Source organism: Micromesistius poutassou, assembly GCF_964030765.1.
Source record: "Micromesistius poutassou genome assembly, chromosome: 7".
Taxonomy (NCBI): domain Eukaryota; kingdom Metazoa; phylum Chordata; class Actinopteri; order Gadiformes; family Gadidae; genus Micromesistius; species Micromesistius poutassou.
Window position 1 is genome coordinate 10,453,300 of NC_140277.1, and position 25,044 is coordinate 10,478,343.

General features: G+C 42.0%; 1 protein-coding gene across 1 annotated transcript; it reads right to left on the reverse strand.

Moving 5' to 3' along the window:
- Positions 1 to 35: 35 nt before the first annotated feature.
- atp6v1ba (ATPase, H+ transporting, lysosomal, V1 subunit B, member a) lies at positions 36 to 24,507 on the reverse strand. The gene is made up of 14 exons (XM_084470336.1): positions 24,301 to 24,507; positions 15,529 to 15,584; positions 14,976 to 15,074; positions 14,357 to 14,450; positions 12,348 to 12,425; positions 11,031 to 11,170; positions 7,966 to 8,067; positions 6,132 to 6,229; positions 5,886 to 6,009; positions 4,657 to 4,807; positions 2,789 to 2,871; positions 2,375 to 2,479; positions 2,039 to 2,168; positions 36 to 1,068 (listed from the first exon to the last, which is right to left on the reverse strand). The coding sequence occupies exons 1-14, from the start codon at positions 24,407 to 24,409 to the stop codon at positions 926 to 928; spliced, it is 1,512 nt and encodes a 503-aa protein (XP_084326462.1). The 5' UTR covers positions 24,410 to 24,507; the 3' UTR covers positions 36 to 925.
- Between the last annotated feature and the right edge of the window lie 537 nt (positions 24,508 to 25,044).

Sequence of the window (25,044 nt, forward strand, 5' to 3'; positions counted from 1 at the left end):
ACATCTGCTCATAGGAACGACGCAAAACCACGGGACACTTTGGAATATAATTTAATTAATCCGATGACAGGTTAGCGCACAAATTAACAGCTGTTGACAACATTCAATTGATTTCTTCAAACACAAACGGGAATGTTTATCATATATATATATATATAGTCCTTTTTTTTCCTTTACAATAACAATCACTCAAAACAACAAAACAAAGTGTAAACATCCACTGTTTTAGGATTCAGGGAAAATGCAGTGTAGACAAGACGAGGGAATAAACCAATTCTGCATGGAGCTTGTGATCTGAACGTGGCTTCAGCTTTGCATAACAAACCTCTGATCATACCCAAATCTGAATATCTGAAATCACAGACAAATGTCTTATCTACCACAGGTCTTCATGCATAATACTCTCAACAAAACAGTCTAGCAGTACCGGAAACCTTGCAAACACTGAAATGTTTCGAGAATGTCGTCGGCAAACAACCCCAACCTTTACATACAAACATACATACAGCTTGCAATAAACAACCAAGATTTTTTTTTTTTAATCCAGCACAAACCCAAATAAATAACAAGGAACCATGTAGGATTCTGGAGGTGGAGCGGGGGAAAAAAACACTGCTTGTTGTAATAAAAATGTAGATCTCACATTCAAAGCTACATTCTATACAAGACTGCTGAACATGTACCAACCACACTACAGCTACACTAAAGGAGGGCCTCACCCTGTTCAATCAAGGGTGTCTTAAGGGTGGAGGAAGAGAGAGGAAGACGGCTGGGGCTGGGAAAGGGGGTCGGGGGTGGTGGGACAACCTCCGTGCCGGAATTGTCGGGAAGCTGGGAGTGAGACAACGAGAGCGGGAGAACCAGAGACAACGAGGGGGGAGGATGGTTGAAGGTGGAAGAGGGGGCTGGGGCTTTGGGGCACCCCTTAGTGGCGCGCGGCGGACTCCCTGGGGTAGAACTCGGCGATGGTGCTCTGGGGGATTCTCTTCAGCATCTCCTTGGGGAAGATACGCAGCAGCTGCCAGCCGATGTCCAGCGTCTCGTACACCGTCCGGTTGTCGTAGGGGCCTGGGGGGAGAGACGGGCCGGAGAGGACGGAGTTAGACGCCGTCGTCATGGGGAGGCTCCAATGACACACCCTGACCTTCACAGGCATTGTTAGAAAGGGACTCGAGGATGATCTACCTTGTTATTTGATGGTATCAACCAATCAAACAAGTCCATGTTTTAGAATTTCCTCAGACATGCAGTATATACATTTTTAATATTTCTACCTAAATTGAAGTGACAAAAGTAAAAATTTTAATGATTGAATGATTTAATGTCAATTGAAAAAAACAAATCAATGGTGCTGTAATAATACTATTAACGATTAAAAACATTGTTAGCTTAACAAACCTTTTTAACCTTTTTTCAGTTTTTAATCTTTCCTAGTCCTGTTCAAATAACACACACTCGATATAGTGGTGAAATGGAGTCTAAAAATACATCTCTGGTGGTCAGGCGAGGTGAGTGTGTCAATGATCGTTGACAGCCAACACTTCGACGGTAATGGTGTAAAAAGCTTGCTCCGACACCAGCGTTGGGTGTGCTCACAACAGCAAGCACACCCTGTGTCACACCAGCTTCACCACAGGTCCATTTTCACCTTCTCTGTTAAGTTTCACAGAAAAACTCCCTGCGTTGGGTTCTTTCAAGGACACAGAGGTAAGCAGACCCATACATGTGTCCCAAGCTTGGGGTCCAGACCTCACTTGGGCTCACCTGGTATGGATTTGGACTTTGCTTGTACAGTCTAAACGCACACACAATTCTTTTTTTGCCTCAACACTTCATAGCCATAAGTGAACTACTAATCACTCAGTGTGGCTTGATGCCAATATGTCACCTTGGACAGTGACATTACATGCCAATATTAATTGATTTAAAACTTGATTTAAAAATGTGTTTCTGGAAGCAGCAGAAAAGCCATCGTTTTTGAACTGAAAGAAATATAAACCAGTTCTAAAAACAGGACAATGGACCCGCCCCCTCTCACCCTGAGCAATGAAGTTCTTCTCGAACTTCTGCAGGAACTCAAGGTAGAGCAGGTCGTCGGGGGTCAGCGCCTCCTCTCCGACCACAGCCTTCATGGCCTGGACGTCCTTCCCGATGGCATAGCAGGCGTACTGAAGGGAGGGAAGGTAAGGTGTAACGGATCCATACTGCTGCATCACGACAATGGTTCGGAAGTCCATTTCTATATTTAAAATCAAATGAGTTGTAACTTAAAATAACGTATATAACTAACGAAAATAATGTTTAATAAAACATGATCTCAAAATAAAGCGACAAACTTTCATGGATGGTTGTGATGTTATAGCAGAAGGTTTACCAGCTGGTTGGAGACATCGGCATGGTCCTTGCGGGTCATGCCCTCACCGATGGCAGACTTCATCAGACGAGATAGGGACGGCAACACATTGATGGGGGGGTAGATCTGAACAAAGAACAAGACGATTAAACATCTACATGCAGGTAAAAACACACAAACAAACTCCTTTCAAAGCTTGGAGGTTTTGTGTACATCTTGAGAATAAACTTCATCACAATTACAGTCTGAAAAGGTCTGCTTTATCCCATGTTTAAAAGAGGGCAATAATGAATGAATGAGCCGTAATCACAGATTTAAAACACGCTTGCAACGACTGGTAACTAGTCCAGAGATCACTGCTGAAATCCTAACCAGAAGAAGCAGCTAAATGTTTGTAAAATACTGGTATAATAAGAAAGAGTTCTCTTAGGTTACCTGTCTGTTGTGGAGCTGTCTGTCCACATACACCTGGCCCTCAGTGATGTAACCAGTCAAGTCAGGAATGGGATGGGTTATGTCTGAGGGAACAGAGATTGTTAAGTTAGGATTCCCCTCCCTCAAACCAGTCGGCCCCTATCCATGGTGCTTTCCAAACCATGGCACAATGTAAACCAATCGCAGTGCATCAAAATCCACAGTCACGGTACATTTACCACCATGGATGGGAATTGACAATGTTACCAATTCATACCACTCAGTACGTTTACATGCACAGCTTAATTCGATTAAAGCCATAACTCGACTATGCTCCTCAATTGGACAACTGCAATTGTCCGCGTATACATGGCGGTGAGTAAATCGATTCATTGGCCGAAGCGTGTCATGTCCCGGTACGATAGGTGGCGCTGTGCCCATTTCAACTAGTGGTAATAGAGCCACCGGTTGACCTCTTTACGTCACAAGCAACAACAAACTCAGGCGGCATTCGAGAAAGATGTTTTCAGCAGACAGCCGTCAGTTCACTTCGGGTCCATATCATTTCTCAGACTCTCCATTGTTCCGACCTCTCGATCGTATGCCGACTCCTCCGGCTGCTCTGCCGGCAGAGAACTCCGCATACGACCAAGAGGAACAATGGAGCGTCGGAGAAATGATATGGACCCAAAGTGAACTGACAGCTGTCTGCTGAAACATCGCTTTCTCCTCCATGTCGCGTTTCAATCTGGACTTCAGAGAGTCAAAGCCAAAGTTCATTACCCCCAATTCCTTTCCCCCATGGGCGAGATAAACCCAAGTCTTTACTTGTTGTGGAAGTACCAGAGAGTCTGAGAACCCGACGCAGTCTGTAAGATTCATAATATCAGAGAATACCCCCATCAGTTCGGCCACAGCGCAATGAATGAATAAAGATCATAGTTATTTTACAACCTCGTTGATGAGCAACATTTAGAAAAACATGTACTTTTAATTCAGCCTTGGGTTAAATCGAAGCGTAGTGTGTACTGAATGCATGTTGATGATGATACACTCCTTATAGGGGGCAACTACATTGTCACGACACCGACTTCCTCCATCTTCTGCGCCAGCTTTTTAAATAAATCACCGACCCGAAGTGAGTTGACAGCTGTCTACTGAAAACATCTTTCTCCCGCTGGAGCAGCCCCTCCACCGCCCGTCCGTATACGGCATTCCCCGCTGCGGCGCAATGAATGAATAAAGACGGTAAACACGTCGGGAGAAAAAAACATTTATTTTGACAGATGTGCCCGAAGTTACTACTTTACAACCTCGTTGATGACCCACATTTAGAAAAACATGTACTTTTAATTCACCCTTGGGTGAAATCGAAGCGGAGTGTGTGTGCTTCCACCTTTAATGAATGCATGCCATGCGCGCACCTGCGGCCGGGACACAATTATTATAGGGGGTAACTACATTCACCGGCTTCCGCCATCTTCTGCGCCACCTTTTTAATTAAATGGCCGTTTCTCGTTATCCCTTATCCGACGTCGACAACAACAACACGACTATCGTCTCCTTCTACTTCCGGCTCACGGCCCCGGGAAAAGATCTCGAGCATGAGCAGAACGCAATTCAACGCATAATCCAATTCGTCTCCGTACATGCACGCTTAGCTCGACTATGAATTGCATTATCTAGGGGTCTTAATTCGACTATGAGTAACCCAATTCGATTCGAGTATAGCTCGACTAAGGTGTATACATGCATCTTAGTAATCCAATCATAGTTGGACTAAGCCAATAAGTCGACTTTCTTGAGTGTCATGTAAACGCACTGAATGGTTCAACCGTGGTGCATTCAACAACCATGGTTCATTCACATCTAAACGGCTTCTTCCCTACCGTCGTTGGGCATAGTGAGGATGGGGATCTGGGTGATGGATCCGTTCCTGCCCTCCACTCTCCCGGCACGTTCGTAGATGGTGGCCAGATCTGTGTACATGTATCCAGGGAAACCACGACGGCCGGGCACCTCCTCTCTGGCTGCAGACACCTGGAGAACAGAGGTGGTGGTTGAGGATACATACCAGCGGTTAAGGTAGCCTCTCTGAGAGCGTCAATTCACCCCCTTCCTAGACGGTATTCACTGGATCGCAGACATAGGCGGGTCTTCGAAAAACACCATCATTAAAAGTAAAAGCAGCTTTTGGACACACAAACGCTAACTGTGTGGAATCAAACTCCTGGCAACTCTTTGGATCGGAAGAGAACCGCTATTAAGGAGAAGACATGGTATGCACTGAATGTGACTTCCTAAATCCACCCATCACACAATGGAGGGATTACGTTTCATTACAAGACTATAAAGTTAGGTCTTCATCTGCTCCTCATCATTTCAGGATCTTTGTTGTGTTTTACTGTTTAAGTGAACACAGCGATGCTACACCATTACACACACACACACGTCAATCTATGGTGGGCATGTTCTACATGTAGTCAGAAAATAAATTTGAATTGTATGTCAAGAATAGTCATGGGGACTGAGAACTTGAGCTATAGCTCCACCCTCCAGTCCTTTCATGTGAACGAGTGTTGCTAGCATGCGATTAGTACATAGTGGTATAGCCCAAGGTATCCATGTGGATGGATGCAGTGTTGGGGTAGTTACTCAAAAAAAGTAATTAGTTACTTATTAATATTACTTACTTACTCATTACTGTATTCGTAAAGTAACCTCACTACTTATTACTTTCATTGGAAAATATCCAAATAAAGGTCACTTTATCCCCTACAATTAAAACGGAAATACTGTGGTGAAGGCGGTGGGGGGGTACGGGATTACTACCTCACTACCTACAAACTAGCTTTCTTTTAACTCAATATACTGTAGGTCTCTACATAGTGTGTGTATATATATATATATATATATATATATATATATATATATATCTCAGCCCACTCATCGTAGAACGGTTGTACTTCAGAGATATAAACACACAGACCCTGCCAAACCAACTTCATGGGAGATACGAACGTTAAGAACCCATGGATCGTTCCACTATGATAAAACATTCTGGCGGCTGCATAATTATGACAATTCATTATTAATAAATAAACATCAGCAGGCCTACCTCTCGGAGGGCCTCGGCGTAGGAGCTCATGTCAGTGAGGATGACGAGGACGTGCTTCTCACACTGGTAGGCCAGGTACTCAGCGGTGGTCAGCGCCAGGCGGGGGGTAATGATGCGCTCAATGCTGATTGGTGGAGAAGAAATTGCGTCAAACACGGGCACTGGGCATGATACGCAAAGCATGGTTACTAGCCTGCGTTAGTATACAGTGATACAGACATGCAATGGTGTTATGGCGGCTCTTACGTGGGGTCGTTGGCCAGATTCAAGAACAAGCAAACGTTATCCATGGAACCGTTTTCCTCAAAGTCCGACTTGAAGAAGCGGGCAGTCTCCATGTTGACCTGGAAAATGCAAAAAAAATACGATAACCACAATAGTGCCGACCCTGAAATTTCAACCATTGGTGTAGATAGGTATTCTGATCTCCATTTCGGTATTCGAATGCCTCAGGTATAGTGGTGGTATTCGCATATTTGCGCATACCACAGATAGAAGGCTGGGTTACATTTCGTCTGAATATCTCAGTTATAGCCCAGGGAAAAAATAAGATGTAAGGTCGTAATCCCTCAGTCCAACGGCGCTTCAAATCAAGGCTACGGTTGAGGTAATGGTGGCCATCATAGGATGAGGGAGTTCTCCTTATGTAGTTTTGTATTTGGATATTTGAGCATTATTTTAATACTTCAGTAGCAGTAACCTGCCATTCATTGTGAAAATCAGCAAGACCAATAGAGATGCTAAACTAACTGGCTGGAATTATAATAATATGTCATAAATGTTCCAGGGTTTCGCTTCAGGATTGGTTTCCCTGGTGGCGCTCCAACTACTCCGTTGCGTCCATAGAAATAAGAGGTTGTGACAAGTGGGGGCAGAGCTCAAGAATAACTTTTACTGATGCCACTAACCTTTTAATTCAATGGTGGTTTTAATAAAGAAGGGTTTAAATGATGAACATATTTAGCAGCTATTTCAATGTTTAATTGAAGCAGAAATACACCGAAAAGCTCTACCTTCTAATAATAACAGGTTGGTAATTAAATATATGTAAAAAAAAAAAAAAGATTGTCAGTTACAATAATGCAAGTTTCCCCATCAGATGAACCGCGCTGGTAATTTCATCAAAATGTCCACACAGCAATCCTACCTGATATTGTAGTTTTGCAAAACATCAGAACACACCTCTGCCGACGAACAATACAACACTGCCCTATGAATAACGTAATCACTCCACAAATCTACACGTTTCCACTTGCACAAAGCAGGTATGGTTACCACAGCCCAGTCCTCTGCACAGTGTATAAAGTATACTGTGTTCGGTGGTCTTACCCTAAGCCCCCTAACCCCCTGGTCGTCTCATATTCAACTGCTTTCCTCTTCTTCAGTCTCTCCACAGCGGTGTGCAAATTGATGGATTACCAACAAAAGGGCAGATTAAAAAGGTAGGTGTGTGTGTGTGTGTGTGTGTGTGTGTGTGTGTGTGTGTGTGTGTGTGTGTGTGTGTGTGTGTGTGTGTGTGTGTGTTGTGCAAGTGTGTGTGTCCCCGTCCAAGTGTGCGTAAATGACTGTGTGGAATTTGCAAGTGTGTGTGTTTGTGAACTCCAGGTCAGGACGGCAGCGAGGGGCATTAGAATAGACAGAGCAGCAGCTGAGGGGGATAACTCGATACGGGTGGTGTGAAGGTGTTCTAAAGGGCTGCTGAATTAGCCAGCGGTCAGATTGAGCCGCGGGATCTGCTCAGGAGCCCAGAAGTAACAAGAGGGACTTAGAGGCACACAAGTCACCTGATGAATAAGGAACTGGTGGGGGTGGGCGGGGTCAAACTGTCAGGGTGTAAAATGAGGGTCAAGAAGGGTTGGATTAGTGTTGCAAACACAAAAAACAGGACCAGGAGAGAGAGCGAGAGAACGACCAGGGTGGGTGGTGGAGAGAGAGTGATTTGGCAATGAAGACCTACGTTTCTAATGCCCAAAAGGCCAGACTTGACTGACACAGGGAGAGAGAGAGAGCCACAGAGAGACAGAGACAGAAGAGAGGGACTGCAGGAGATTTTCCCATGGACCACGGCTCGGTCTCTCACCCCCATAGCTGCGAAGACGATAGCGAAGTTCTCAGAGGTGTAGTCCATGACGTCTTTGGACTTCTGGACCAGGCCGGCCTGCCGACAGATCTGGGCTGCAATCTAGGAGGGAGCAGAGAAAAGCTTAGTTTAAGAGTCAGTAGGCTCTGTGCTCAATGACAGCCCTTTGAAAAACCATGGAGTTTGTATTAGATGTAAAACAAACCTATACTATGGACAGTTCCTCAAAACTGCAGTTTTCAGCAGCGAAGATGTGATAAAAGATTTCATCAGGAACAAAGGGAAGAAACACTACAATGATAAAAGAGCATAGTGGCTAAAGGTACCAGGATCGATCCCCAGTGTCCGCAGTCTACCTAGAAAGATGCCCCAATCCATAGCCTGCTCCTACATGACCTGCATCTGAATTCACCACAAGGAAAGGCTTTGGATAAAAAGCCTTGCAAAAAAAGTTATATTAAAAAAATCAAAAGTTATATATATTAATGTTACATCATCTTGAATTTGATTGTGCTCTCCACACCGTGCCATCTGCTTTGCCCTGGGGAAATGATTTTCAAGCACACGACACCCGTGAAGAATCGGTATCCTACAGCCGCAATGCGCCCTTGGTTCCACCGTCTGATCTACAAGTCTGTTCTGCAGACTCTGACCTCCACTTGCACCCTGAGCTCCCACACCTGGTCCATGAAGGAGGGAGTTGTCGGCGACATGACCCTCTGTGACATCTAGGTAATGAAACATCAACTCCCGGGCTATTGAACCCTGCCATGCCTACATCATTACACCGACAAGCCAACCCCACTTTGGGTTTACAGTAAGACACATGCATCACACATCCCCTCCCTTCATTTATGAGTGCCAAAAATTCTGCAGCCATTTTCCGTTGAAGTTAAACACGGGAGAAAAGACAAGACGCCGTCTGGGATTAAAATTGAAGATATTTTTTGGTCAGGGAGGTCTTGCGGTGGAATCACGTTCTCAAAAGTATTCCAGAGCTGTGTCTTTGACTTTGGCTAGAAGCCATCGAGAACAAGGCTTTACCTACTCCGCACGTTGGCAGCGGCAACAATGCCTGAGCAGGACATTGATCCAGTTAACTGCTTTCATTTCCCGCCCTTGGGGAGCGAGGTGTGAATGGTAGATGGGAGTGTGAAGAGGGAGCCGGATAAACCGCCAGTCTGTAAAACTGTTTCCAAGCTAAAGAGGCTCAAGACCAGAGAACTAGCTCTAGTAGTCTAGTGTGTCTCAGATTCAATGAGAGAACATTGAAGAGCTCAACTAAATCAATGTTGTTCTAACCAACTTCAAAAAAGGGTCCCTCTGTAGCCTTCAGCGCCATCCTTGGAGCCATTTCTAAAGTTAGCCTTCATCTTGGTATTAAATGACCTCCTTGACATCTGCACATTGTATCCCGAGGGCAATCAATGGATCCTTCACCTTCTTCAGCTAAATACTTGTCGTCTTACTCTAATTTGCACTTGTCTCACGTAACTTTTCAATACCTATGCCAAAAATAAAAAATAAATATTAAAAAGGTCTTGAATTAGCAGAAAGATCCTTGGTGTAGTCAATAAAAAAGGAAACAAAAAATATTCAAGAACAAGTTACGGGGAGACAATTTTCTATGAGGCTGTTGGATGAGCTTACATGCCTAACATGCATAAAGTCTACATGCCTAACATGCATAAAGTCTGCCCTGGACAGACATAAAGAGCAAGGAGGATATTTGACACAAAAGCTGAAAAGGGGCAATCTGACAGTTTATGCCATTGTTTCAGTTTTTCATTTTAGGTACAAGGGATGGCAATTTGCATTATTTTAATACTATTTCACTAGTATACTATACATTTTGTTTTTTATATATATATATATATATATAAAATATAATTTTTTTGGATAAAAAAACAGCAACAGCAATTCAATAATATTGTTCATCGTCTTTCACTGGTATACTATTGTCACAAAATGAAGTGCAAATTACTCAAGATGAGAATATATACCGTGAAAATGAGGGTTTGAAACATCAGTGAGAGAGGAAAACAAATTTCTTTATGCTTCAATCGAAGCAACCCCCAGTTAGACTTTGAATGGTATTTTTAACTAATTTCTTGTGTAAAGAGGATGCAGAACAAATCATCTTGTGACCAGGGATTGGAGGAGTTGGACTACTTCCCCTTCCTGCTGTGCCCAACATCTACCTCTTCCCAGGGAGTTCCCAGAAGATATGACGATGTCGCAAGATCATTGTTATATTGCAGATGAAACCAATTACAAAAAATGGATTTAACTGAGGCCAGTGGTGAATGCCAATGGTGAATGCTCAGCTTTTCAGAAATGTCGCTTTAACTCAAGTGACATTAAGTTGTATCTCACCACAGTCGATTGTTGACTGCTTTAGGGTCCTTCTAAATCAGACTTGCAGTGAAAAATATAAATAAAACGTGGATGTGACGCAAAAATGCAGCATTTTCCGATAAGTATCCAGCTGGTAAAAAAGACAGATGGATTAGATGTGAAAGGACCTTTAGCCTTCGAACAAATCAGTTTAACCATCACAATCGGGCATCTTCGTCATAGTCACCATGGACACTGTACAATTCTTTTCTCAACACACAATCCTTTTATTGCATTCATTGTTGTACACTATATTCATAGAGCTAGACTTATCTCTATCCAATACATGTATTGATCATTACAGGCTAATAGTTACCTGCAGGCTGTACGTGAATAAAGGTTGCTATTGATGACTTGTTTATGTGCAGATGTATCTTCGTTTGGGATACTAACTTTCTCTGAAAGAGTGATAGCCTACTTTTAGTTATCGGTCACAGATGAAAAGCTAATGCCCCCGAAACATGTGTGCATTAAAAATGTCCACCCACTTATCATAATCGCCCTCATCCAAAGAACTTCCATTTGCTACACTATTTTTAATAAATTGTGCTAAACTTCATTTTTAATTGAATCCTTCAACTCCTTACAACAAAAAAATATCAATTTCAGTTTTACTTATTTAGAGGCATTACGTATTTAGAGAACCAAGACTCCCCCCGTCGGCTCACCTCATTGTGGGGCAGACCAGCAGCCGAAAAGATGGGGATCTTCTGGCCTCGGGCGATGCTGTTCATGCCGTCAATGGCGGAGATGCCGGTCTGGATCATCTCCTCCGGGTAGATACGGCACTGGGGGTTGATTGGCTGGCCTGGAAGAACCACGGGGGGAGAGCACAGGTGAGCTGTTACAGCGTTCCTCCGGCCTCCTTTCAGATAACAACACATTGGTCCCTGCCCCCCCTCATGATATACGGTCAACCCCATTGCATGTTTTAAAACACCAACACACATTCCTCCAGTGCTGATCACTGCAACACATTGTCGCAGGGATTTAAAGGCCAGGTTTGTAGGTGTAAGTGAGGGGACCTTCACGATTGGCCTTATGTTACAACGCCATTCTTTCCTTAAAACCCATTCAGCTCTTTGTCAAGACATTGGCAATGAAGTATAGCAAAAAGGCAACACCGAGGTCTGCTTTAGGGTCATTTAAATCCATTCATCCACAATACTGAATCTTTGGCGGCATAACTTCATTCATCATAAGTGGAAATTAGTATAATACATTAGTTAAAAATGTGTCCTTACAGCAAGAAGCAAGCAGCAATTCATCCTGCAGTACGTCTTAATTTTCTATGATGCTTTGGTTCAAAGATGAATGCTTTAATTTTCAGAAATAATAATTATATAAGAGAATCCTTTAGAGTAGAAGGAGTAAAAAGTATTCCAGGGTATCAAACAGTTTTCTATAGGCGAGGCACAGATCCTCCACTAAGTGACAATGTGCATGTCCGTTCATACCAGAATCTGCATTCTATTTGAAAGGAAATATAGGCTACCATCAGCCTAATATACTATAATACAGGCTTAACTCAAACTATAGTACCAACTATAACAACATACTGCATCTATGAAATCCAACAGATGGCGGTCTCTGTTTAGACATAAAGCTCCAGTCCCTCTGCTTACGCAAGATATTCACATCAGACCATTACAAAAACCCTTAATAAAGAGCATCTTGAAGCGTTTGACTGATTACAAATGTTAAATACATACATATAAATTATGCGTTTAAATTCATAGAACAAATGCGGCGCCATTCAATTGGGCAGAGCAGCAGGAAAAGACCAGGCCCACAGAGTACCAACCGAGAGAATCATTTCCAACAGCGAGTGGGGGTGCGCGTACTCCCGTCCTGTTACTTTTCACGTTTTTTTGGGTATGCTTCAATCCTTAAAGCACACAAAGTGTGCATTAAGGGCTCCCTAATAAAGCTCACTAAAGTCAGGAGCAAAAGACAACAGACCTGTCGACTGGGAGAAACCTTACCCATGATGTCCAGATAGTCCTCGGCCAGCACAGTGGGCCCGCGGTCAATGGGTTTCCCTGATCCATTGAAGACCCGCCCTGGGGACAAACAAGAGAGGGAAGCCTTGAACATCAGACCTGTGGTGATTGGCTGAATAAAGATGTCCATCATGGGAGGTTGAGGCTCCATATGAATATATATATATATTTTTTTTTTTATAATGAAATAAATTTGATGATGCTTCCACACCCAATCAGCCCATTATGCGTGAGACAGCTGAAACAGACAGGGAGGTCTGAGTTGATCCTCGTGGTGGTGTTGCATGTTTTACTAGAAAAAGTACAATTTCTAAAGGACTTGTGGTGTGCAGCTTGATGTAGCTGGTATATTGAAATTCTCAGTAGTGCTGCAGTAGTGTGCCATTTGTTGCTTCTTGGGTTTTGATAGTTGCTAGGGTGGTCTGCACAGTTGCTAGTGTTCTGGGTTGTTGCTAGGGTGTTCTAGGTAGTTCCTATGGTGTTCTAGGTGGTTGCTAGGGTGCAATGGGAGGTGTTCTGTATGATGGTTACCACTGGGTTCTATATTGACACTATTTCCAATCTATTGAATATTCTAGGGTTAATACAGATTTATTATTAGAAGAAGTAAATTTGTAGGCATTGGCGGCTATACAACATCATACATGCCATCACGACTTATCACCAGGAGCTCAGCTTTTACCTTTCTTTTCTTTTTGAACAAATACATTCATATACACCGTATACCCTGATGAAATGTCAGGAAGGTATGACAAATGTTATATCTCCCAAGCCTAGTGGCTGCTATGCTGTTCTGGGTGGTTTCTATGTGGTTGCTAGGGTATATTGAATGGTTGCTAGGGTCTTGTATATGCCTGCTAGGGTGTTCTTGGTAGTTGCTGGGGTGTTCTTGGTAAAAAAAAAAAAAAAAAAGAGTAAGTATTGAGACGTTATATAATAGGTTGGATGGTAAGGTAGTAAGTACAGATTTATTACATTAAATTATTGTTTTAGTATAAAAGCATGATGGAAGGGATCGGGAAGAATAGTAATTGTCTAGTTAAATTCCATCTAGGAAGGACTTTCAAATTTGTAAACGTTGATATTTTACATTGAAACACAATGTAAAGCTTTACCGTTAGTGGTTTTGTTTCACTGGTTTCACTTTTAAAATCATTCAGTGATTACAATTATACTCTGAAAATCGTGTCTTTTATGTCTAACAACCGTTTATATTACAATGGTTCACAATTGAGATTCCCAATATTGACAGAACAGAACATCTTTTACAAAACAATTTTACTTGAGGATCACCACGTTGGACATCAACGTGTTGTACTTCTACGGACCATGACCAGGCCCGATTAAAGTGGTCTTTTTTTTTTTTTCATTTTAGAGAAAGAGGCTATGATTTGAGGCAAGGTTCTTCGTAAATGGATTGTTGTCCAGTAACATTAAAGCAAACAATGAGGTTGGCCATGTTTCTTAATTCTAATGCTACTTAAAAACTATATTCTTCACGTAAGGCCATCATCACCAAAAATATATTATCTATATTATATTAACCAGAGTTGTGCAGCTAAAGCTCCATACACAATACACGGCCATCCTTAATGATGCTTCAGCAACAAAGGGGACTTTACTTCCTCCCTCTATTCAGCTCACAGTCTTGTGCTGTATGCCGACGATCACATCGCCCAAAACGTTAAGAGACATTTAGCATTCAGAAGAAGGATCTGGCATCAAACTGACCTCAGCCGTTTAGTCTTCTGAGCACCAAAGAGGATTCCAAGAAGAACTAACACAACACAGAGAGCTCGGCACAATCGGCCATCGCTGTGCTGTCAATGTCAGCTTTCTGGGCATCAGCAGTGTAGAACTGACAGAGGGCATGGTGGGCCCTTATGAAAAGCTCAGGGGAAAGGATCTTCAGCAGGGATCTAACAGTGAGTCGATGCTGAGGTGAACACTATTGTGGTTTGTTTTCTTCAGAGGATATGGTGTGATCTTACCCAGCATGTCCTCAGAGACTGGCGTACGCAAGATGTCGCCCGTGAACTCACAGGCCGTCTTCTTGGCATCGATACCCGACGTCCCCTCGAACACCTGTAGAACACAGTCATGATGAGCCCCATGACGCATGAAACAGATAAACACCCAAAGAACAAACCAATCTTCCCACTCTCCAATTGCTGCGTTGAAGGATTTGTTTTCTGGCAAAGAGTACGACGGCTCCTGCAGTCTCATCTTGGTGCAAGAAATCCAGCCACTACCTGCTCTATAATGATGCATTATATCCTGATTATTATTTAATTAGTTATTTAGGAAGGTATCTGGATTTATTGTTTCTGAATATGGAACTTCCATCCATGACATAATCTGTTTCTAGGATAGTAGTATCTAGTGTGAATATTTAGTAATTGAATAAACACTTAAGCAACTTAGAGAATTCAGATAAAGGTCATTATGGAGTGGGTAGGGATTAGGGGGCATCTTGCTCACGGATGCCTGGTGGACTGAACCAAGAACCAAGAACCTTGAACCAAGAACCCTGGAACCATCGCATTACATGGTAAAGGGTGGTACTAGGGTGGTACTAGTGTGGTACTAGGGTAGTACTAGGGTGGTCACCTGGACGACAGCCTTGCTCCCGATGACCTCCAGAACCTGCCCGCTCCTCTTGGTTCCATCAGGCAGGGTCAGGTGCACAATCTCAGCATATCTGGGGAACTGGATTAAGAGAAAACCAAAGTGGATTAATCCATTGATAACGCCCAGAGAAACCAAAAAACAACCATTCATATGAAAGGGGCGGTATTCAAAACAGGGCATAGGACTGCTGTTATTGGGTGGAATGGACCAATCAATTTGGCACCAATATTAACGATTCAAAAAGAGACTTGTACCCCAGAGATCATAAGATTCTTCCCATGATTAATCATCCTCATCATTTAGATTACTATTACAAAATATCGAAAGCACCAAAAACCTTCTGAACCCTCGCTGTAATTTTAAGCATTTGGTTCTGTGTCAAGTATCGTGCATATCAACTGACATGCAGGGATGTACATGGCTGTGAATGGGGATGCAATAAATGGAAATCACATAAATGTTAAAACATGCCAATTAGAGACAGATTAAAACAATTTATTGATAAAAAAGGACAAGAATTATTCAGACTCACCTTCACATTATCTAGAATCACCAGGGGTCCATTGACACCAGAAACCGTAGAGTAAGCTGAAACAAAAGGGAGAGTCTGTTTTTAAGGATTTCATTTCAAAAGGCCACAGGAAAGCAGCATTTAATGACAAAGGGTGTATCCACAGTATTTCTCAGGCTGCCCACGGGTTCAAATGACAGCCCTCAATCAACATGGTAATAAGCGGTCTTAGCCGATAGTTGCTGCATTATTAATCGGACACTGACCTTTCCCAGGGATATTTTAATGGCTCATATGCACTTCCCTGCCCAAATGTCAAGGCAAGGCAAATGTCACGGAAAAATTCATGGCAAGTACAATGTACATTAGGGCCAGGTCTCCGATGGCATCCCCGCAGACTACAGAACAAACAACGGTTACAACCCCAGATGGTGAGTCAAATTAACCTCAAGCCTACTATTATGTACAAACCAAATGTGTTAAGAGGAAAGATTACACCTTGACACATCTACTTGAAATATATTGCCATGTTAACGTTGGCCTCTTCAACTTAGAGCTTATTTTAAACTATTTTGAGTGCCACAAAGGGTGACCCCATTTGCAGTCCACCCAGACATTTTATAAAAACCTAATAATGGTCTGTAACAAATAAAAGATTTCAGGCTAAAATGCGTCATAAAAAGGCAGAAGTGTATCAGGTCGGGTCATCTTTGCAAGTTTTGGTTGGATTCCTTTTCTCAAAAACTGAAGAATGTAAGCAGTATTAACACTGCTGACACTCAGCAATGTTAATACAGACTCCTAGCACCACATAATACTAGCAAGTAAGAACCCTAGGTCTAGACATTATCACTGTAGATGGGGATCCAGAAACTAGTCAAGACTTTAAAATGCACTACGTCTGTGCTTTACAACTACCATGAGTACACTGACAAAAATAATCATATTATGAAATAATCACAGTACTTATGGTGAGATTATTATTCACTCAGTTCTGAGTTTTTACTTTTTTTAAATATGAGGAACAAATGCATTTACCAAAAGTTTAATTTTATCGACCATAGCCTAGAATGTTGAAAATGCTTTTACACAGCATAGCGTTTCGCAATTTTAACAACAAACAAACAAACGTGCGGTACTGGGGAAGATCGACCATCGGTCTGTCCCGTCTTAGCACTCTTGGTTGGCATAGTAACCACCTTGTCTTCCGTTCATCATGTTCTTGTGGGGTCTTTATATTTTTTGTGTGAACTGTCAGTCTGGTGGTGGCCGATATCAAAGGCGTGAGGGCCCGGCGAGGCCCTGCTGGGGGGGCCTTCCCCACGTCTTTAATTAGACAGACAAACACACACCTGCATTTCACCCTTATTAGCAAAATAAAGAGGGGGGCACACCATTTAAAGTAGGGTAGTGGGGGGGGGGGGTGGTTCATTGTTGTGAATCCGAAAACAGGCGTTAGTAACAGGATAAACATCTGTCTGTCGACCCCCGCTACAACTAGTGTCCTGCAGCTGGAGGGGATTTCGAGGTTGTACTGTTCAGTCACCGAGACTAGGCTAATGAGTCATACAACTCAGACATCCAAAGACACCTCTTGAATGAGCTCAACATCTATCCTTTCTTTCACTAAAAACATTGAATAAATGATTAGACGCCTTCTGGCCTATAAATACTGTGTTCAGGGTAGTGTACACGACACTACCCTGAACACAGTATTTATAGGCCAGAAGGCGTCTAATCATTTATTCAATGTTTTTAGTGAAAGAAAGTATAGATGTTGAGTGTACACGACACTACCCTGAACACAGTGAAATGTATATATTATTTGAACCAGCCGTATTATGGCCATTAGATGTAATGTTTGATTTCTACAAGCATAGTCTTGTACAAAAAAAAAAAAAAGTTAAAGAAAGTGATAGGAGCTAAAACGATGAGCGGATTTGTGAAGGTTATTTAAACAGTACGTAAAAGAAACACGTGACCTGACCGGAAATAAAAATCCACAACGATCATTTTCCAATATTGGAAACGTTACTAAATGGATTACATGCATCAAGGGTCCCCGGCAAGAGATGACCTACACTATGATGGACATGTTTATCCACATCAAATGACAGCCATTATCAGAACTAATGTATACACCGCGTGATTTAACACACTTAAAAATATATGAAAATCCAGACAATTTGTTGACTCTTTCGAACGCCTTATTTTCCCCTACATTGCGAAATGGTTACCATACAACATTCATAAATGGACTTAATAGCTACACTTACCCAAATAATTGCACATTCATCTTAAAAGACATACATATGACTATTTACTGCACACTAATAATAACGGTGATGATGATGTCGAAAATTGCAGCCTCCTAATTACGGTGAAGCCACTTAGAAATCCATAAAACCACAGCACTCTAACTGTAGGAGGTCTGGAAATACACTGGTGGCAATAGTTGAAATAAAGTCGAAAACATGACTTTAACAGGAGCACTAACACGCTGGTGGAAAGGCTACGCATCAAGGACATTTCCTTTCCAAGTTCCTTGCTATAGAGCTATGGCAGACTTTGATTAGAAACATTGATTACTTCAAGCAGATATTGATTACTTCATGCTAAACATAAAAACACATATTCACTCTGCACATACAATCCAGGATTTCCCAACTAAATACCATCTTATTGTACACATCAATACAATAAACAAAGCTTCTAAACAAGTGAGTTTAACCATCTTACGCTCTACCCATTAACCAGCACGAAACTAACTGCCTCTTAAAAGGATATGCACAGTTACTTTCTCTATTCACCACGCATAGGAAGAAAAAAATAACCAAAAAGAAAATGGGGGATGAAGGGGTGAAAGGGGGAGGGGGTTATCCCTTATTCCACAAGATAACCAACTTGGTTCTCTTTTCTTTTTACAGTGTGAAGAGGCAACATTTCTCCCATTAGGCTTAAAAAACTTTCTCCGCCCCTCGCAGGCTCCTTGAGCCCAAGTAGCGGGGCGTTCCGTGGGCCAGGCATGCCACGGCCCCGCGGGTCACCGTGCGGGGCCCGCTCAGCTGCCACGGCCCTTTGTGTACCCAGACGTTAATTGGTCCTAATCCGCCACTAGAAGCTGTTTTGGTAGCCTGACCTCGCACCCCGAAGGACACGGCGGTGTGAAAAACGAAAGGGGCCATTCAAGTGCCAGGAGAAAAGAGGCACACAGGATTCCAACACAATTCAATCACAGCTGAAAGAGGTAGCAACCGTGGGGATGTGTGGGCTGTGGATGGGTGGGAAGGGGGTGGCGGGGGTACGGCTCTGCCAGTGTGCGAGCAGTACAAAGCAGAGCAATGACGGTGTAGTGCGCCAGCTCACGTGGTTGCACGCAACAAACATGCACACGGGACAGTCTCGTCCGTGCGGAGGTAGGAAATAAGCCTGGAAAAAAAGTCCCTAAAATGAGTCAACAAAACCGACCCAACTTAGTGATGCGTAAAATACATGGACCTTAAGACAGAATTACAAGTGTGAAGAACTTCCAATACTTCTGACTTGTAACTGACAATTCCATGTAGTTGTCCCCCCCACCCCCCGTTAATTGGTTTGGAGGGGTCAACTTGAGGTGGATTTTGTTTTTAACTTTCAACACCTTACTGGCACATTTCTGACCACTGAAGTCAGCACCCCTCACTGGGGTTGACCACGTCTGTATAAGATAAGGTTCATCCAAGAAACAATCAACTCAAGGAACTAAAAGATATCTTGGGATAATTGTTTTTTTATTATATGTCCTTGCAGCCATGCACAGGTTTTGACCTGTGCTAATAATTTGATTAGCTTGCAAACATAATAATTCAGTAAAAAGGGAAAAGAAAGCGTGATGAAAAAAATATGTAGGACATCTGAAATAGAATAGAAACGGTGTGCAAGGTTTAGGCCGTGACACTGAAAGTGTGTTCGATTTCAATATCCTTACTAACTGTCCACGACACCACTAGACAGTGTTTTAAATACAATGCCTCTTACTTTATCCGGAAGATAATTCAACATTGGCTAATTCTCCCCATTGTTTCTTGCAGCATCTTATAAGTCAGGGCTGGAATGCATTTAAAAAGCTACGCAGCAATTGAGGCACTCCAAAAACCATGGCCAAAACGGCTCATCTGGAAGCCAACGAAAGGAATCTTATCCCACAGACGAGAAAATGAATAGAAATATGTGAGCGACACATGCTCAACAAAGTTAGGCAACCTTCAACAGGACAGATACTGAAATGGGGGGGGGGGGGGGGGGTAGGATCACCAAGGCTGAATACATTCAAATCATGCCTTTTGGTACAAGGACAGCACCTACTCTATTAGGAGTTTAAAACCAAACAATCCAAAACTATTTTTCAAGCGCTTCTATTGTTAGGGAAAATAATTGCCATTTTCCATGATACAAAAGGTCCTCAATGGTGATGAATATGGATATAAACGTATATTAATACTCTCAAGTTCAAGTCCAAATCAGATTACATAGGACGGGCCAAAAAATAAAATAAAAAAGTATGCCCTACTTGAAGTGTTCTATTTCAAATTAACGTACGCTTTACTTGGTTAAAACTCTTTGCGTCTTGCTACCAATATGAGGTGGAATTCGCGCTTTGTATGCTTTGGGCTTTAGTGACGGTGGCTTCAGGTTCCATCAACCAAGCAAATGGCTAGATATTAGGATAAACCAGGATCGGGAGGACTGGCAAGAGAACTAGCACCTCTTCTCAGTAGAGGAGAACCTTGCCGCTACAACCACCTCTGAAATGTTACAGATGAAACCAAAAGCCCTGCGTAATACTACTAGACCAGATGGCAATGAATAGGCTTCATACACGGCAACAAACAAATCATACTTGACCATGGTCATAGGATTCAATGGAAAAATCTATGTAAACTAAACATGGAAGATGGGCATTTGAACAGAATCTTTGTCTTTTCTCCATTAGTTACCCTTGAAACTAAGAGGGATGCATTAGCCACTATTTAGCCCTTTTTGCTAAAAGCCAGCCGTGATTCAGATTTGTGAAGGTTGTTGTTGAAATGGAAGCAAATGTTTTATAAGATCTGTGCCTAGAAAATGCTGACACAAGACGTACCAGTTTTATGGAACATATTGAAATATGTTCCATAAATATGTATGAATTCATAAAAGCAACTCATCTGACCTTAGTTCCAAACAATGTGTTGAAAACACATTTATGATCACCCAGTGCATCGATTCCACCAATGGGTTATAAAATATCCTGATATCTTGTGTATAAAACTGGTAGAGTAGTTTCTTGATAAACAATTCTATCGCTTCAGTAGCACCTTCACCTGTGATGAGGATAACACTTTGTTGAAAAGAATTATGTGTTTAAGTGTGTTGGAATTGATCCATTTGAGGGCCAGGGACAATTTTCAAGAACTGTTGCATTGTATTCAACAAAAAAGTGCTTTCACATTACTAAGAGCCCCCAAAATGTTTTTAGAAGTACCAATATCATTACAAAATATATAAACTGTTCTTTCCATGTTGCAAAATTACAAAACGGCACTTTGAAAAGACAGGACATTTCTAGACTGACAAATGTGAACTGGTTAAGGGGAAGTTGAGAAAGAGTAGTAATCATCAATATGGCTGCTGAAATACAAAGTATTGCTCCACTAAACCACTCTGAAACAACGCTAGAGGGAATAGACTTACGAAGAATGGTATAGGTAAATGTATAGCGCTCGTTTGGATTGGTTTCCCCTCACGCAAAAACAACATTAGTGTCACATCTTCTGATCTGCGTTTTCATCTTCTTTCACAGGGAGAATGACAACCGCCCACATGGGCCGGTTTCCACTGCTGACAAGCTAGCTGCTTAGCACTCATTAGAATGTAGATTATAGAAGTGTTCAGAAACCATTTGATAGAAAAGACTTTGCCGGTGACAGACGAGACATTGGTTTATTGTGACTACATCATTACTGCTAATTAATTCTTCACGCAGAGGCACGCCGCCTTGCTCCGTGTCTTTTCAGATCTCCAAATGACAGAATGTAACACTAAAACAATGGAAGCCCATTTCCTAGGCTAATAGCCTTTGTAGCATCTGACATCCTAGAGACAAAGGGCTCTTAATGTGAAATGACTTATGCCGATGATAAGGCTTTTATTTGTTTATTTCTAACCCACCAAAGAGACTACTGACACATACTTCCTCTTATAGAACTCCTCTTCCAGTCCAGCAGATCATATTTAACTAACAATTATTCCCATGTCTCTTATGGGGTGTTAAGTGAATAAAAGCAACATTTAAACAATCCATAATAACATTAATAAGTGGTGCAGTAGTTCATAGTAAATAAAAATGCTACTTAATAATTAATGTCAATCGACACATTCGGTTTACCGCTTCCACTTATTATTCTGATGTTTATTCATTTTTTTCTGACATTAAATAATGTTAGAGTATATAGAGCTAATACATTCACCGAAAATGAATACATGAGAAGGTAATTTATTTTTAATGTATAAGCAAGTTGGTATAGCCTCACATTAAGGCTAGTCATGGCCAGTTAAAGGCCATACATTAATTAATTTAGACTACAAAACTGAATATTTCGATAATCCACATTTATTTTATCACTATCCAATATTTCGTAAGCAATAATATTACATTGTCCACCATTCATATAAAACCTGATCGAAACAAATAAAAAAAAAATCAACCCAAGGACAACATATTATAAAACCACGCAAAAATGGACCAAAAGAAAGGGGACGCAAAATAAAACCTACATAAACCCAATGTCCATTGAACACATGCCGATATCATCTTCAAATGACTGCCTCATCATCTGGATGTAGTGCTACCGCACAATGGCTGTATCAAGAAAATGACCAGCATTCTGGCATATGAAATTATAACACCGAAAATGTTTGTTGAAGGCATTTTAGGTCGGAGGAGGAGCTGCTGCTGCTGCTGATGGCGGTGGTGGTAGTAGTAGAGGTGGGTGTGGGGGGGGGGGGGGGGGGAAGGGGGGATTCTGCATACACCATCTTCACAGCTTAGCTCCGAGATGGCAGCAGCACCATTAAGTCATTTTGGAGCCTACACTTTGCTAAAAGGCTTTTAGTCTATGTTCACAGAGGGGTTGAACAAGGAACAGGCCAAATATCCACGAGACGTGCGGATACATGGGCAAAGTGCCAACCGACGAGTATGAAAGATAATCTGTGTATATATAGAAATACGCGTGCGGAGGGAACATTTAGAAAATGGATGTAATGGAAGCAATAAAGTCACAGAGGCTAGGTTAAGACGAAAACACCAAGAAAAGAGAAATGAAAAAAAGTCACAGTTGAAACTTTAAGAAGTTGTGCGTGTGTGGGTGAGCAGCAGAAAGGACAGAGGTTATTTCAAATGATTAATGCTAACCTTTCATCTAATGGCAGCGTACATCAAATATTCAGCACGATCAACACTGTAGATGGCAGTTTAAATGATGGTTCATCAACGCTAGCTTGACGTCTTGGCGAGGTTAAGATGACAAGACCCAGTCACCGGCACAGCCAAGAACATCGGGTCACATGATTGGTTTCAGCAGCTGTACCCGAGGTTTTGTGAAGAATGCCAATTGTGTTTCAAATGACTTTAAACATTGGCTAGAAGCCAGGATGGAGGATATTAAACGTGTTTAATATAAGTTAAATAGGCTAACTATCGAGATTTTTCACACATTTGTCTGCAACAGTGAAATTGTTTCAAAGGTTGTCTGGTTTAATGCTAGGCAATAGGCCTGTAATTTAGTGCACTGAAAGAATACAAAAAAATACAAGATAAATGTAATTCTGATGACTTATTTAGCTAAATTAATATCCATGTTTAGTGGTAATATACAAACTACCATTTGCATGCAATTAATGTAGGCTACTTAAGCCTTAAAATGTCTCTTGGTATTTGAAGCTACTGAATATAGTTCAATATAGTAGGCAACATATATTAAAATGACCAACATTGCTCCCATACATTAGTTAGGCAAATTATTGTATCTTTAAAGTAACATTTTTGTAATATAACCATGTAGAAAAAGCCTGAAATAGCTTTTTTTTGTGTCACAACTAGAGAGGTCTTGTGCCTCTCACGTGATGCGGTCACATGATGAGCGCACATAATGAGCGCACATGATGAGCGCCCCCCCCCCCCCCCCCCCCCCCCCCCTATTGCGTTTAGAAAGAAACTGCAATGATGCGTTTTCGGTCAAACATACGAACAGACAGCTAATTCGATCAGAACCATGGTCAAATAATCTACGGTTGTGGATGTGTCAATTAATCCTTGTGATGTGCACTTGATAAGACGACACAAATTAAGGCCGAGTCATACCAGCTGGTACACCTTCATCGTCATCATCATCATCATCATCATCACAAATCACGATATCAGCGCGTTTTACTCAATACTGAATGAAACGCAGCAACAATGTGCAATCTTAATATCAACACACTGCATCGTGTCAGATCTGAAGATTGCGTTGAGCTAAAGCCGATCCAAGGCCGACTGGAACCTGCTAGCATACTCAGATGAATGACTCGCAATGTTACAAAATCATAAAACAAGATGCAGGATTAAAACATTAGAACACTGCAGTATTGACTTTCACTGTGGCTCTACACATCCAATGCACTCGATAGATTGTCGATGTATTTATAATGACACAATGTCTATCTGTAAACGTCAGCACGGCTAGTCTGGATTAGCTTCTTAGCCCGGGAGCTAGCAGTAACATTACATACTTAGCCTGGGCTGTGAGATGTAGTTTCTGGTCACAGCCTGGGTGTGCTCCCTGGCAGCCGCAGCCATGCTGTTGAAATCCATCCCCCGGTTCGCCGCCAACGTTGCCATAGCCGAAGAGTGTGTAGGTAAAGCGGAAAGCAGCAAACAAGTAGCAGTGGGAATTGAATTAACAATGTCGGTGTTGTCGAGACGACGACTGAGATGAGCTAGTCATATGACATTGGGGGAACCGGAAGTTGCAAAAAGTCGCCGAGCAAAACGCGCATGTGCACACTGCACACATTTCAAGTTATTTTCTTCTCCTGCAGATGTAATACATACGTAGTCTTTTTGTATCTCATATCTTAATAGTTTTTGCAGATCAAAAGCGAACACCCTGGGAAAATGTCAAATAAATAATGAAAAAAATGATGGATAGGCAGTTGGCCATAATAAGCTGTATTGTCACTATAATGGAAAAAAATATTCAGATCCAAATTCAGATGTATTTATTGATGCAAAATCAATGGACTCACACAAATGAACAAACACACAAACACCACACACACACACACACACACACACACACACACACACACACACACACACACACACACACACACACACACACACACACACACAATACACACATGGGTGCATTCACACAAATGCCAGGGTGAGTGCCTGGTTGATGAAAAGTGTGATTGCAGACATTTTCCTCTTAAAAACACTGGCGCTATTTTCTTCCAATTGTTAAAACTCTG

Coding starts and splice junctions, on each gene's coding strand:
- atp6v1ba (XM_084470336.1), bottom strand. CDS start 24,409: ATGGCAACGTTGGCGGCGAACCGGGGGATGGATTTCAACAGCATGGCT. Junction 8,068..11,030: donor CTGGTCTGCCCCACAATGAG/GTGAGCCGACGG, acceptor GCTCCCTCCTAG/ATTGCAGCCCAGATCTGTCG. Junction 2,872..4,656: donor CCTCACTATGCCCAACGACG/GTAGGGAAGAAG, acceptor CTGTTCCCTCAG/ACATAACCCATCCCATTCCT.